At 35.1% G+C, this 16194-nt stretch overlaps 2 protein-coding genes across 2 annotated transcripts; one reads left to right on the top strand and one right to left on the bottom strand.

Annotated features, from left to right (window-relative positions):
• The first annotated feature begins 10133 nt into the window (after positions 1–10133).
• LOC106311655 (probable carbohydrate esterase At4g34215) lies at positions 10134–12019 on the top strand. Its single transcript, XM_013748897.1, has 2 exons — positions 10134–10855; positions 11674–12019. The coding sequence occupies exons 1-2, from the start codon at positions 10250–10252 to the stop codon at positions 11923–11925; spliced, it is 858 nt and encodes a 285-aa protein (XP_013604351.1). The 5' UTR covers positions 10134–10249; the 3' UTR covers positions 11926–12019.
• Positions 12020–12080: 61 nt separating this feature from the next.
• On the bottom strand, positions 12081–13464 carry LOC106311654 (F-box protein PP2-A15; the record flags this gene model as incomplete). Its single annotated transcript, XM_013748896.1, is given in 3 exon segments — positions 12081–12739; positions 12911–13029; positions 13106–13464. Coding segments are annotated over 3 exon segments (906 nt in total). The 3' UTR covers positions 12081–12267.
• Between the last annotated feature and the right edge of the window lie 2730 nt (positions 13465–16194).

Raw genomic sequence — 16194 nt, 5'->3', positions numbered from 1 at the left:
TATATATATATATATATATATTTATTTATTTTATTATTAAATGATATTTTTTACTCATATGGTTTTAAAATCTTGTGTATCTTCTTATAATAAAAATGTTAAACCATTGATCATTAATTTTTAACATAATAATTTTAATAGTTTTAGTCATTTATTGTCGTTTTTAAAAATTCAAAATATAACATATACGAAAAAATCTAAATTTTACTTTTATAGCTAATTTGATTGTTTAATTTATTTTAATAATATAAAATTAAACAAAAAATGATGGAGGAGATATAAATTGTTATCAAATCTTTATTATTAAAATCATTAATTGTCATATATATATTAGTCATTTATGGTAATTCCGTAGGTTTGATTTAAGGAAAGAAAATAACGTATCATATCATTATATCATATAGTTTGACCAACTTATGTATCTAACAACATATAAAAATCGAATGTGGACCTACTTATTTTTCAATTGAATGTAATTGACTATCTAATTGAGTGCCACCTATGCATTGGAGCCTATTTTAATTAATACAAAATTGAGGTTACATCTTTTCAAATGTTCCTCAATTAATATATAGGGGATATTAAGGTTCTTATCAACTACGTTTATTAGGATACACACAAAAAAACAAGGAATTGGAAAAACCCAATAATACATATCCAGTCAAAATAAGAAGGTTTAACCAATATTTGCTCATTTGTGTTTTACTCTTAAAATTATTTATGAATCCACTCAAATCTAAGTTAAAATCAAATCCTCAAAGAAATCATTAATATTGAATAACACATGATTTTAAAATCCATTTTTAAATTATAGAACCAATAACAACAGATTTGAAATTAGATTTTAAAATGATAAAACCAATAACACTTGATTTGACTTGGATTTTAAAATCTATTAAAACACTTAAACCAATAACACCCACGTAATATTAAGGTTCTTATCAACTGTGTTTATTAGGACACACACAAAAAAAAAAACAAGGAAATGGAAAAACCCAATAATACAAATCCAGTGAAAATAACAAGGATTAACTCAATATTTGCTCCTTTGTGTTTTACTCTTAAAATTATTTATAAATCCACTCAAATCTAAGTTAAAATCAAATCCTCAAAGAAATCATTAATATTGAATAACACATGATTTTAAAATCCATTTTAAAATTATAGAACCAATAACAACATATTTGAAATTGAATTTTAAAATGATAAAACCAATAACACTTGATTGGGCTTGGATTTTAAAATCCATTAAACACTTAAACCAAATGGATCTACTTGGTCAAGAAAGTAAATAATACATTTCTTATTATTTCTATTTTTTTACCATTTATAAAGAATAGTTTTTCTTTTCCATTTCTTTTCGTTCATTTTATTCTATAGGATTCTAGTACAAATTTGCTCCTTATCAAAATTGATAAGAAATAATATTTGTCTTCATTCAAATGATTTTAATTTTTTCCCTACTCATTCCTAATGTTTCTATGATGGTCACCGGTTAGACCCATAATTACCTGATGTATATATTATTTTAAGTTTTTTTACTATATATGTTTTTGAGTACTAGTTGAATTGATGTTTTTAGTCTCTAATCTCTCTTTTTAATGTCTGCTACTGTTTCCATGATTCCATAAGGTGTCCTTGTTCATCAACTCTAAGTGTAAGCATTACTTTCACAATAAACCGAAGCCTTTCAAGCTTGCATGGACTGCATGCCACGTACAGAAAGCAGCACAAGAAACATAAACTCCATTAGTTTGGTTCTGTTTGGTGTTGTAGATTGAAAATTTTTCTTTATGTTTTTATAAGACCTGCGTTAAATTATGAGAGTGACTGATATGCCACTGCGAGTGTATACAAGGAAGAGAAAGGAGGATGAGAAGAGAAAAGAGACTAGCTTGGAAAACAAGAATAATGAGCTGGCAGATTTAGTTACAAGTTGAGTGAGAATTTATTGAATTGTATATGGGCCTCGTGTATATAAGAGGGCCCTTAGGAATAATTGAGAGCTACGGAGGTTTTGGCTTAGGCCTGCTTTCTATTCTTTGAATTGTAATCTAGCTTGATTCTCTAGACTTAAGAGATCAAGAGAGGGTGGTTGGGCGGTTATTCAATAAAATACTTCTATAGTCTATCAAATTGGTGCAAGTGAGCGTTCTGGATCGAGGAATCGCGACGACGGGATGACGAAATCACTAAGAAATCAGAGCGGCATTGAACCGGTGACGATGGAATCGCTGTCGACGACGTTGAGAGATCACACGGCGATGCAATATGAGACGAACAATGAGTTCCGAGCTTCGATCAAAGCTTTGGAGGCAAAATCGATGTCGAAAATCGAAGATCTGGAGAAGAAAACGCAAGATCGATATGAGGAATTACAAGAGAAGATGACTTTGAACTTCGGTCGATTGTGTGAGTTGATAGCGAAGAAGGATTCGAAGAGTATGGACCTTGAGGAATCGAGTCCACCGCATTATCGTCATCCGAATTATCAGGTACACAATCCTATCACGGAACCTGGCCGTAATTCTATATCGGAGGGGGGAATGGAGAGAAATATGATTAAGGAGAACATAGATGGATTTTTGAAACGGCTGACACTTCCTTCGTTTTCTGGTACTGATACGTATGGATGGTTTGCGTTGGCTGAGAGTTATTTTCGTATTGGAGGTTATGATGAGAGAAGAAAGTTGGAGATAGTTTCAGTGAGTCTTGCTGGTGATGTTCTGAGCTGGTTTAACAGTGAAACTCACAGAAGCAATTTCACTTGTTGGAGATATTTTAAGGAGAGGTTGATTGTAAGGTTTAGCAAGGAGAAGTTCCGAGATCCGAGTCAACCGTTTTTTGCAGTAAAACAAACGGGAACCATTGCTCAATACATTAACATGTTTGAAGATTTATCTACTCAAGTCACCGGATTGACTGATACACAACGAGAAGGAATCTTCATGAATGGTCTGAAACCAGCAATGCGTGAGGTGGTGAATATGAGTAAACCAGTGGATCTTCCGGAGATGATTGCCACATCATATCAGATGGAGGATAGTGCTTTGTATAAGATGGTTTGTAGGGAAAGAAACCAAGAGGGCCAGTCAAGTGGGAGACAGTTCTTTACAAAATCAGCGGCACCACCATCAAATAATTCGGAAGGGCAATTGAAGCAACAACAGATTAAAAATGGTGAAAGTACAGATAAGAGCCGTGAGCAGAGACCTCAATTACACCTTACAGACAATCAAATTGCAGAGAAAAAACGTTTGGGGCTATGTTTTACTTGTGATGATAAATGGTCAAGACAACATTGGTGCCCGAACCGGCAGTTAAAAGTTTTAACAGTGGTAAATGGTATTGAGATGGAGATTGTAGACCAGTCACTGGTGGAGATGGAAGAAGAAGAGGAAGCGTTTGAGTCTACATTGATGTCTTTATCCTTTAACTCCTTTGTGAGGATTTCTTCTCCAACAACAACAAAAGTCACGGGAAAAATTAACAAGAATAGGGTGGTGGTGATGCTAGATAGTGGGGCCACTCATAGTTTCATTTCTCCATCTACGGTGATGAAGAACAAGCTGTTGGCAACAGTTAATCCAAATTTGAATGTGGTGTTGGGAACGGGAATATCGGTGCAAGGCTCGGGAGTGTGCAGAAACGTGAAGGTTATGTTACCTTCTATGACGTTTACAGCTGACTTCATTGTGCTTGAGTTGGGGAATGCATATATTATATTGGGTGTGCAATGGCTAGTTGGCTACGCACATTAGGGAAGTGTGAAGTGGACTGGGAGAAAAATGAGTGGTCATTCTATTATCAAGGGATGCCAGTGACACTCACAGGAGATCCCACTCTTTCTGACTACAATGTCTCGTTGAAAACGTTAACTTCTGGAGTTAAGTATTCAAAGAAAATGAAGTCGTCGGAGTTGGGCAAAATGGAAGGGGAAGCTTCTTTAGCAGAAGTAGTTCCGAGCGTGATAGTAGGGAAGCTTAAGAAATATGAAGCGGTGTTTCAAAAACCAAAAAAATTACCTCCACTACGAGGACGAGAGCATGCTATTGTGTTACAATACAAGGCTAAACTGATAAGTGTGAGACCTTATCGTTATCCTCACGCACACAAAGAGATTATGGAGAAGTTGGTTAATGAAATGCTCGCGGAGGGGTTAATACGACCGAGTCATTGTCTTTACTCCAGCCCAGTCTTGTTGGTGAAAAAGAAAGACAATTCCCATCGATTTTGTGTGGACTATAGAGCCCTTAATAGAGCTACTATTCAGGATAAATATCCAATCCCTATGATAGATCAGCTATTGAATGAGTTCCATGGAGCCACAGTCTTTACGAAGTTGGATTTAAGATCAGGGTACCATCAGATCCGTATGCAGCAGAGTGATATTGAGAAGACTGTGTTCATGACACACGATGGCCACTTTGAATTTCTGGTGATGCCGTTTGGTCTCACGAATGCTCCGGCAACGTTTCAGGCGTTGATGAATGAGGTATTTCACAAGTTTCTGAGGAAATTTGTGTTGGTATTTTTTGACGATATCTTGATCTACACTCGTAGTATTGAGGAATATGTGAAGCATGTGAGCATGGTGCTAGAGGTGTTTGTTGAACAAACGTTGTTCGCAAACTTGAAGAAGTGTTCATTCGCTCAGTCTAAGGTGGAATATTTGGGTCATGTTATTAGCAGTGAAGGCGTAGCTACTGATAACCAGGAGATTGAAGCTGTTCAAAAATGGCCTGAACCTAAATCAGTCAAGGAGTTACGGGGATTTTTGGGTCTAACAGGGTACTACAGACGCTTTGTTCAACATTATGGATGCATTGCTAGACCACTGACAGAGCTATTGAAGAAAGATCAGTTTGGTTCGTCACAGGATGCATTGAAAGCGTTTAGTACACTAAAAAAACTATGGTGACTGCTCCGGTGCTAACGCTTCCTGACTTCAATCAACTGTTCGTTGTGGAATCCGATGCTTCTGGATTTGGTCTCGGGGCTGTGTTGATGCAGAATAATCATCCGATAGCATTCTTTAGCCATGGACTGACTCCACGAGAACAAATGAAGCCAATTTATGAGAGATAATTGATGGCAATTGTGTTGGCAATTCAGAAATGGTGGCACTATTTGTTGGGAAGGAGATTTGTAGTCAGAACAGATCAGCAAAGCTTGAAATACTTATTGGAGCAACGTGAGATCACTTTGGATTATCAACGTTGGTTGACAAGGATTTTGGGTTATGAGTTCGACATTGAGTATAAGCAGGGTAGTGAAAACAAAGTGGCAGATGGGTTGTCAAGGATTGATCATTCCAGTGTTGCTAATGGATTGTCTCTGCTGGCTCTGACTGTACCGGTGACTTTACAAATGCAGGAGCTATTTCGAGAAATAGATGATGATGGGGAGATTCAGGGAGTAATTGCTAAATTGAATTTGGGTGAGTCAGTTAAAATGGATTTTCATTGGTGCATGGGCGACTGTTTTATAGACAGAAAGTGGTCATTCCTCATAATTCGAAGCAGATACCGTTGATTCTTCAGGAGTGTTATGATTCGGTTGTGGGAGGTCATGCCGGAGTGTTGAGAACTTTGCAACGAGTGAAGGCAACGTTTTATTGGTCAAAAATGAGAAAGCAAGTTCAGGAGTACGTGGCTACGTGTGCGGTTTGCCAAACCCACAAGTACTCTACCTCGTCTCCTGCTGGATTATTACAACCTATAGAGCTACTGGTTCGCATTTGGGTGGATATTGCTATGGATTTTGTAGAAAGATTGCCGGTTTCCAATGGAGTGAATGTGATTTTGGTAGTGGTGGACCGACTGAGCAAGTATAGTCATTTCTTGATGTTGAAACACCCGTTTACAGCAGTGGAAGTAGCTCAGAAGTTTGTGAAAGAAGTGGTCAAATTACATGGGTTTCCTAAGTTCATTATCTCTGATAGGGACAAGATTTTTTTGAGCAAGTTTTGGAAGGAATGCTTCCGTGTTTCAGGCACTAAACTGCACTTCGGTACAGCTTTTCATCCTCAGTCGGATGGTCAGACTGAGGTTCTGAATAGGTGCCTTGAAACATACCTACGCTGCTTTGCGTCTACGTATCCGAAGACGTGGTCTCAATTTCTATTGTGGGCGGAGTTGTGGTACAATACAACTTATCACACAGCTCTGCATTGTACTACTTTTAAGCTTGTTTACGGTCATGATCCTCCGACCTTATTGGCTTATGAAGAAGGCACAACTCAAAACTTTGAAGTGGATGTGATGCTAAAAGAGAGAGAGGTAATGTTGAATTCAATCAAGGACAATCCGCTTCGAGCTCAGGCCATTATGAAGAATAATGCGGATAAGCACCGCCGCGATTTGGAGTTTGAGGTGGGTGATAGAGTATACTTGAAGCTGAGACCTTATCGACAGCACTCGGTAAGCAGGAGACTCTTTCAGAAGTTGGCTGCTCGATTCTATGGGCCATTTGAGGTGTTATCTAGAGTGGGTAAGTGGCTTATAAGTTGGCGTTACCGGAGAGCTCGAAGATCCACCCAGTATTTCATGTTTCACAGTTGAAGCCAGTAGTGGGGAGTGGTGCTATTATCACACAGTTACCTCTGACATTGGTGGTATCTGATGAGTTGTTGATTGAACCGGAAACGATACTGGACAAGCGTTATGATAGTGAAGGGTTCTTGGAAGTTTTGATCAAGTGGAAGCATCTTCCAGATCATGAATCTTCTTGGCTTCGTGTGGGTGAGTTCAAGCATAAGTTTCCTACTTTCTCACTTGAGGACAAGCTGAGTCTCGCGGATGGGGGTATTGATATGCCACTGCGAGTGTATACGAGGAAGGAAAAGGAGGGTGAGAGGAGAAAAGAGACTAGCGTGGAGAACAAGAATGATGAGCTGGCAGATTTAGTTACAAGTTGAGTGAGAGTTTATTGAATTGTATCTGGGCCTCGTGTATATAAGAAGGCCCTTAGGAATAATTGAGAGCTAGGGAGGCTTTGGCTTAGGCCTGCTTTCTATTCTTTGAATTGTAATCTGGCTTGATTCTCTAGACTTAAGAGATCAAGAGAGGGTGGTTGGACGGTTATTCAATAAAATACTTCTATAGTCTATCAGTAACCCTGTTTGAAAATTATTAATCTTTTGTAGGATGCAGCTCAAGAGGCTGTGAAGAAGAGGAGACGTGCTACCAAGAAACCATACTCAAGGTCTATTGTTGGGGCTACCTTGGAAGTGATTCAGAAGAAGAGAGCTGAGAAGCCTGAAGTTCGTGATGCAGCAAGAGAAGGCAGCAAGAGAAGCTGCCCTTCGGTTAGTTTTGATTCTTTCTGTTAAAACATACTCTTTAGAACTCAGAAAATATTTGATTGACTCAAATGAATTGTGATGATCCTTACAGTGATATCAAGGAAAGAATAAAGAAAACAAAGAATGAGAAGAAGGCAAAGAAGGCTGAATTTGCTTCTAAGCAACAGAAGATTCAGGCTAAGATCCCCGAGGCTGCTGCCAAGGGAGGTCCTAAGTTGGGAGGTGGTGGTGGCAAACGTTGAGGAGCCAAAACCATTTTACTTTTTCTTTCTTTCTTTAGTTAATGTTGATTTCAGAATACTCCGCAGAACCTAAACCTTTCGTTATTGATGTTTGTCTCTTTACTTTTTGCAATTCTTATAAACGCAGACTAGATAATTTTGTTTCACTGCTCTCTTATCTCCTCAATGTCTTCATCGCTGTAATTGTGAGTCTAACGTATTTTCATATATTCGTCCGTTAAGATGTTTTAAGCTAAAACACACATGTTTATGGAAGTTACTTTTTAAGCTAAAACACACATGTTTATGGAAATTACTTTTTATCTAAAAAATATCACTAAAACTATAAATTAAAAAGTGTTCAAACAATTAAAAAATAAACTATAAGATATGACTAATTACACAATTTTGTTGAAATTAAAATTTACCTAAAAATATGATACATCATATATATTGGAATATCATACATCATATATATTGGAATATCGAAAATTCTTTAAACATCCATATGTTGAGATCCTTCTTTCGAAACTATAATTCGAGGGCTGCTTCAAAGATTTATCATCCTCTGTTTCCTTTTTAAATACTAAGCTTGACTAATGCTTTCTCCATTTTCATGTGAGCTCTGTATTAACCGAGAATAAGCTCATTGCAAACGTTATTCACCGGAATGATATCAGTAATAATACGATACTAGGATAAGACATGCGTCTTGCGCAGGGTGAATTTATTTGTATATATTATCGATAGTTTCTTTTATATATTTGATCATTTTATTTATATATATATAATATTTTTTGTCGTTATTATATAATTTCTTTCCGATGGATCGGATCAATTTTTATTATAAATAATGGAACAAAACTATAATTAATACATCATGGGTTTATCGGATTGAACATTAAACAAATTATGACATAACAACCCTATTTTTTCCATCGAACACATTATTGAAAAAAGTGAACAGTATTGTTTTCACAGTTGAATTATTTTGACTTTTATCTTCCATATGGTTTTGAAAGCTTTCAAATCAACCATCGAATTGATACATGTCATTTTAATATTTTTAGTCGTATACTTAAGGAAAACTTACATTTTTGTAATTTAAAGTCGTTTTAAAAAATTCAAAATATAACATATAAGAAAAAATCTAACATATAAAAAAAATATAACATATAAGGTGTCCTGATTTTTGTATTTTAAAGTCGTTTTAAAAAAATATATTTATTATTTATAATCATTAATTGTCATATATATGTAAATCATATTAGGTAATTTCGTAGCTTTTATTTAGGGAAAGAATACACACTTCTTATATTTTAGGTTAATATAATGTTCTCTAGTGTACATTAAACAAATTATGACATAAAAACCTTATTTTTTTCCCTCTAACACATTCTTGAAAAAGTGAACAGTATTGTTTTCACAGTTAAATTATTTTGACTTTTATTTTACATATGGTTTTGAAAACTTTCAAATCAACCATCAAACTGATACATGTCATTTTAATGTTTTTAGCCGTATACTTAAGGAAAACTTACATTTTTGTAATTTAAAGTCGTTTTAAAAAATTCAAAATATAACATATAAGAAAAAATCTAACATATAAAATTCTAACATATAAGAAAAATATAACATATAAGGTGTTCTCATTTTTGTATTTTAAGGTCGTTTTAAAAAAAAACATATAAGGTTTTCTCATTTTTGTAATTTAAAGTCTTTTAAAAAAATTTAAAATATAACCTATAAGAAAAAATCTAATTTTTTTATTGTATGGTTAATGTGATTGCTTATTTTTTTAATAATATAAAATTAAACAAAAATGAAGAAGGATGCAAAAATTATTATCAAATCTTTATTATTTATAATCATTAATTGTCATATATATGTAAATCATATTAGGTAATCCTGTAGCTTTTATTTAAGGAAAGAATACACACTTCTTACATTTTAGATTAATATAATGTTCTTTAGTGAACATTAAACAAATTATGACATAAAAACATTATTTTTTCCATCGAACACATTCTTGAAAAAAATGAACAGTATTGTTTCCACGGTTAAATTATTTTGACTTTTATCTTCCATATGGTTTTTAAAGCTTTCAAATTAACCATCAAATTGATACATGTCATTTTAATGTTTTTAGTCGTATACTTAAAAATACTTACATTTTTGTCTCTCTGTTATAATCATAGTTGCCACTCGTTTTTTGTTCGTATTGGTTAGTTTTGGGTTTGATTAGGTTTAGTTGTGGTTAAGATAGTTTGTTTTGAGGATTTTTTTTATTTTTATAATGAAAATCTCGGTTTAAGGTTTGACATTGGAATGATTCTTGATTTTATTGAGATCACATGATTCGCTTATGAATAGTATATTATATGTCACGATTTTACCGTTATGCTACGCTATTAATTAATCAAAGTTTTAAGTCATCTTTATAGGTGTAGGTATCGAGTACAAAACCAATTTCATTTTAAAAATTCAACTTGTGCATGAAAAGGTATCAAACAAATGATTCTTCTTTGTGTGTAAAAGGAAAAAAAGAGTGTAAAAGAAGAGTTTTGATTAAACAAGAAGAAAGACACAAAACAATAAGAAGAAAACACTTTCTCAAAAAAAAAAACAATAAGAAGAAAACAACATTATTATTCTCTCTTGCATCTTACTCCCACTCTTATTCGGATCTCGATCTCGACCTCCATTTCCCAAAAAAAAAACAATGAACAAGATGATCTTCTTCCTCTTCATCATGATGTTTGGTCTATCTTCATTGCAAATCCAATCTCAAACCATCCCAAGAAACATCAGCATTTTCATATTAGCCGGTCAAAGCAACATGGCGGGTCGGGGCGGCGTTTATAACGACACCGCCAAGAACATCACCGTGTGGGACGGCGTTATTCCACGGGAATGTAGATCAAACCCTTCGATCCTCCGTCTCACAGCCAAACTCGAGTGGGAGGAAGCTAACGAGCCACTCCACGCTGATATAGACGTTAACAAGACTAATGGTGTTGGACCGGGGATGCCATTTGCTAACCGGGTGGTTAACCGTTTTGGTTATGTTGGTTTGGTTCCGTGCTCTATTGGTGGGACTAAACTAAGTCAATGGCAAAAGGGTGAGTTCTTGTACGAGGAAACGGTGAGGAGAGCTAAAGCTGCGATGGTGGCTAGTGGAGGTGGCTCGTACGAGGCCGTTTTGTGGTATCAGGGTGAGTCGGATACGGTGGATATGGTGGATGCTTCAGTATATAAAAACAGACTAGTCCAGTTTTTTAGTGATCTACGAAATGATTTACAACATCCAAATCTTCCTATTATCCAGGTACATTGCATTAAAGTGTTTTTTTTTTTAAGTAGAGATATTCTATTTAAATGTAAGGTATCAAGTCCATGACTTTTGAGTCATACATGAGCAAGTTTGCACTTAGTCTACATGAGCAAGTAAAGAAGCAACCTTATAGGAGAGTTCTCAAGTTTAAGATTCTAAAAAAGTATAATATATTATTTTTATATAATTATATTAATTTACCAAAAAAAAAATTTCATGGTATCTAATGAAATTTTTCATTCTCAAAAATCTGTCATTTGAGAAAAAAAAAATTCTCACACTTTTTCTCTCTTTTAATATTTTATTAGATTATTATGTTCAAATATAATTAGAGAATTTTCATTGAAAATGCTATCATCAGAACATTGCATAATGGTTATAAGACTTCACAAAAGTCTACAATGTTGTGGAAAGTCGAACTTAAAATCACTTTTTGTCATAACACTTTTGTTGATGAAGGATAATATTGAGAAATCATTGTGATAAAAAAAAAACTTAATTAGTTGGGAAAACAAATGGTGGCTTCAATGTTTCTTTTTAATCACAAATTTTGTTGAAGTAGGGGTTTAATTTATTCAGTGCATGCCACTATTCTATTAAACATTTCTTTTTAGCTATCTTTGGTATTTGTATTATTCATCGTACTAATCCAGGCTGTAGCAATTGTATTGTACCAGTCCAGCTGCAATGTTTCAATTCGACTTTTTGGTATTTTCCAAATAAAACTAGAATATACATGATTGATACTACTCTACATTCTTCTAATATCTTTTTTGTGTCTCTTTGCTGGTATGGACGATAAACAACAAAAGGTGGCTCTTGCTACAGGCGCAGGACCATATCTTGACGCGGTAAGGAAAGCACAACTGGAGACGGGTCTTGAGAACGTGCATTGTGTTGACGCAAAGGGCCTACCTCTTGAACCGGACGGCTTGCATCTGACCACGTCTTCTCAGGTCCGGCTAGGACAGATGATGGTCGATGCGTTTTTGGCCATTCCCAATTCAGCCGAATTACACCCTGGCTTCTCTGTCCTTGTTCTGTTTTGTCTATTCTTTTTATAGTATTTTTGGACCTACCTTAATATTTTTTTTTTGGATACTTGTTTATGATATTTAGGGTATACAGCTTGAAAATGTTTCGATCATATCCTATACCATCTGTCATTGGATATGATTAAAAAAGAAAAGCACAAGACAAACATAATTAGAACTGGTCATACACAGAACGTATTGTAGATTAACTTTGGTTGGATACATCATAGTCATCCAAACTTATAAACATGTGAAAATGCACTCTCGCCTAAACTATGTAGCAAAAACGAGTATTTAGTAAAAAAACAAAACTCAACTCCATGAAATGCACAACAATAAAATGAAAATTACCTTCAAAAGAATCTTCTTTCTTCAATCTATTTCACAAAAAGATTTCGTTCTGTAATCTTTCAAATCACCAATTGGGTTAATGAAGACTGAATCAACACATAGCCCGCCTTTCGAGTGGGTGCAGTCAATCTGTTTCATGGACCATTTGATCTCAGTAGATGGTTCTGATCCAGTCACTACGAACTCCCCAACCTTATAATCGATCCAGAAACCGCGCTTGTGGTGCCCGGTTGATTCTTCTCTCTCTACATCATCCAAGTAATACTCACATGATGCCTCTTGACCATCAGAAGTCGAAAGCGAAAACCTTACCGGCTTCAAATCCCAGCCGTGCGTGTGTTCGTAGTTGCACACACGTCTCCCCGACTTCTTTGCGAATCCGCCTAGATGGATTCTGAATGATAGAGAGTAGATACCCGGTGGGAGATGGAATGTCACTGTCCCATCGACTTCAAACCACCAAATCTGCTGTAAGTAGGCTACAACATGGAACCTGTTCAACGCAAGATTCAAAAAAAAAAAGATTGTTACATTCTTTGTCCCACAACCACAAACATAAAACATATTCGAGCAAAGGTGGGATCTTTATGGCGAGCTAATCAAACAACTCAGGTCAAATGAGATTTATCACAAACCAAGTAAAGCTATGAACTTGGTGTGATACCTGGACTCATTGGTCGGAATCCAATTCCAATATCTCCGGTCTTCAATCCCAGTAATAGCCATTCCCCTCGCCGAAATCGCCATACAAACCCGTCCCGTAACTCTATCAATCCACAGCTCCTGTCAATTCACATCACCACATTGAAACCCCTAATCCCCAATTCCAATTTCAAATTTCGAAACTCCAAACCAATACCTTGTTATCATCGTCGAAGGGGATAGGACGAGAGAGCACAGCGAATATATCCTTCTTCGAGAGACCAAGAACCCTCTCCGGCGGCAGCAAATCCAGCAGATCCTGGTAATTCGGCGGGAGCTTCTTCTCCCAGACGAAATCCGACGAAGCCGCGCCGCGAAACGAACGGTTAAGACCGGCGAGGTTGCAAATCTCCGGGGGAGTCAGGTACATGAACACGGCGGCGATGCAGCTTTCCGGTATATCGCCGAGGCTAGGCCCCATGGAGGAATCATTCGTCTCCCCGTAGTTGAGATTCGACAAGGACGAGCCCATGCCTAACAGTTGACCTAACTAACACAATCTTCGTAAAGGTGTATTTATATATATATATATATATCACGAGAATACTTTGATTTGGTGAAAGTATATCTGTGAATTTTCTAGGAAAATATTTTGGAGCAGAGGTGGGAAACGGAGAAAGTGTGAGGGAAAGATATTAATGACTTAGTTAATCAAATTAAATAAAGAGCGAAAAGGGTGACGTGGGCAAGCTAATAAGAGCAACTAAAGGTATTTGTCGCCACGTGGCGGCGCCGAACGATTGTGAAAAGTCCGTTTGATTTGGTGTAAAGCAAAGCAAAGCAAGAATGTAAATTATTATCATGTGTCACTCCAACATTAATATTCTTCCAAAAAGCTGAATAAAATATTCTCATCAAATCTAGTGAGAGCATTTTGAACGAGTTTGCAAAAGGAGAACTTTTCGTACTAGATATATATACGAGAATTTTTAACCTCACATCTTTTACGGCTTCTTATGAGCTTTTGTTATGCCATTAGTAACCAGCTGTTAATGTTTTGTTTATACTGGTTCTCAAAATTATAAATGATTAATATGTAATTTTTAAATAATTGAATAATATATGTATAATAACTTATCATTAGAATTGTTTTAAGTTCCACAAATCTTAGACCCAATTTTGCAGTTGCCAGCTTCTTTAAATTGATTAGCTATTCAATTAATTGAAATTTGAATTTATAGGTATGAACATCACTACCAACTTATAGTTACATTTCAAAACACTTCGAGCATTGTTATTGTTTCAGAATTTAAACTCTTTTTACAAGGTTCTTACCATTAATTTTAATGGTCTATCAAAAGAATGCATGGATCAAGTGGAATGCATTAGCCTTTGATACAAGACATGAGCTACACGATTTGACTTCCAGTTGTTCTAGTATGTTCCCTCTCGATTAATTGCACACTGCTACTTGTTATTCATGCTCGTCATTTGACCATTTTCCTTTTTTATGACCACAAGTTATCTACGATTAAAATAATATTTCTTTCGTTTGAAGTTATCTACGATTAAAATAATACTCATTTCGTTTCATAATAGATGATGTTTTATAAGATTTTTGTTGTTTTAAAATAGATGATGTTTTGATATTTTTATGTTATTTTTAATTTTATTGAAAACTGTGTAACTAATTAGATGTTGTACTCATTTATGTAATTGGTTGGATGATTTTTGAATTATATTTTTTAAACCATTTTTTAGAGAAAAGTAAATTTCTTAATCTTTCTGCACTAATGAATAACATCATATATTGAAATGGAGGGAGTAACATTTTTAAAAATGCTGATCAATAATTTAAACCAAAGAAGACGATTAAATGTTCCAGATTTTATAAACAAATATTTGACATGCTAGCTAGGATATAACTAGTATCCATGTTATCATTCAACGTCCAATCTTCTATGTTGGAGTAGTATTTGTAGGACATTTTCACTTAACTTCTAATGTTTGTGATAGTATTCTCTTAGTTGTTTACATGTACACATGAATGTAGTTTCAATTAATTAATGTCTTCAGGTAGGGTCCTTTTTCAGGTTTGTGAATCAATTTACTCCACGTGGTTAATATTGAGATCGAGATCATCATAAATGTAAAGACTAAAGACTGAGACCGTTTGATTTGATAAGAATTTACAACGAGTTGTTGTAAAGTTTGGAAGCATCGTTATCGCTCCGACACGATCATCTGATAGGAGAGTTCGAAAAACAGAATCAAAGACAAGTCAATGAAAAAGCATGAATCAGAACTCATGATGGAGCGTGAATGACTATCTTTTTCTAGACAAGAAAGAAAAAATCCCGACTAAATGTCCAGCCTACCACAAAATGTTGGTCCCCCGATGTTGAGCATGCAAAGCCAATTAATATCAACCGAAAGCGACCATATAGATTAATTAAGAAGAACTCGAAATAATTGATGCAAGACAATAGTATGATGTTTGGGTGATGTAAGACGACTACTAATGTATAAATATACTTGTTTGGAAGTTTATATGCATGGCAGTGGCATGCTACCATACGTGTTGAATGGTCTTGTTTCCGTTGAAGTATGAGGGATTTTTGGGGTTTTTACCAAAACTAACGCACAACTTGATTTTAACCCCAAACTTATATCCAAACTTGAATCAAATGCAAAACTAACCTAAAAGCCTAGTGAAATTACAGCTCAGCCCCTTGTGACCAAACAAAAAAACAGAAGTCATTTTTACGAATATAGCCCTAGTAAATCGTCTGAGTCGTCTGAGATGTTGGAAGTCGTCTGGACGACTGAAGTGTAAGTCGTCTGGTACCGGTTTATTTTAAAAATAATTTATAAATCTTGTAAAAAAATATTTTGATGCGTGAAAAATAAAAATCAAGTAATTATAAACAGTTTTAAGTGATATAAATTAAGATATGATAAAATTGATTTGTTTTGAAGATAGATGAGTGGAAGTAGTGAATCATGAAATACTTTGGTTTAGGAGTTTGGCAAACATATGTTGTAGTATTGTATGTATTGTTAGGGTTAGATTTTGGAAAACTAAAATGTTTTTTTCAAAAATTAGTTTTCACCTATATGTGTTTATTTATGTGTATAGTAAACACTTTTCAAGTTTGATTTGATTTTATGAAGTCATTAATTAGATAATTAAGTTTAGGGGTTATGTTTAGGGTGTGGACGACTTATATTTCAGTCGTCTGGTGAAGAAATTAAAACAGACGACTCGTCCAGAAGAGTTTAATATTTTTAGCAGGAAATTAAATA

Source organism: Brassica oleracea, chromosome C8 (genome assembly GCF_000695525.1).
Source record: "Brassica oleracea var. oleracea cultivar TO1000 chromosome C8, BOL, whole genome shotgun sequence".
Lineage (NCBI taxonomy): Eukaryota > Viridiplantae > Streptophyta > Magnoliopsida > Brassicales > Brassicaceae > Brassica > Brassica oleracea.
This window is presented reverse-complemented; position numbering and strand designations above follow the sequence as displayed.

Excerpts from the sequence above, each read along its gene's own strand:
- LOC106311655 (XM_013748897.1), top strand. The coding sequence starts at position 10,250 with ATGAACAAGATGATCTTCTTCCTCTTCATCATGATGTTTGGTCTATCT. Across the intron at positions 10,856-11,673 it reads CAAATCTTCCTATTATCCAG|GTGGCTCTTGCTACAGGCGC; the intron begins GTACATTGCATT and ends AAACAACAAAAG.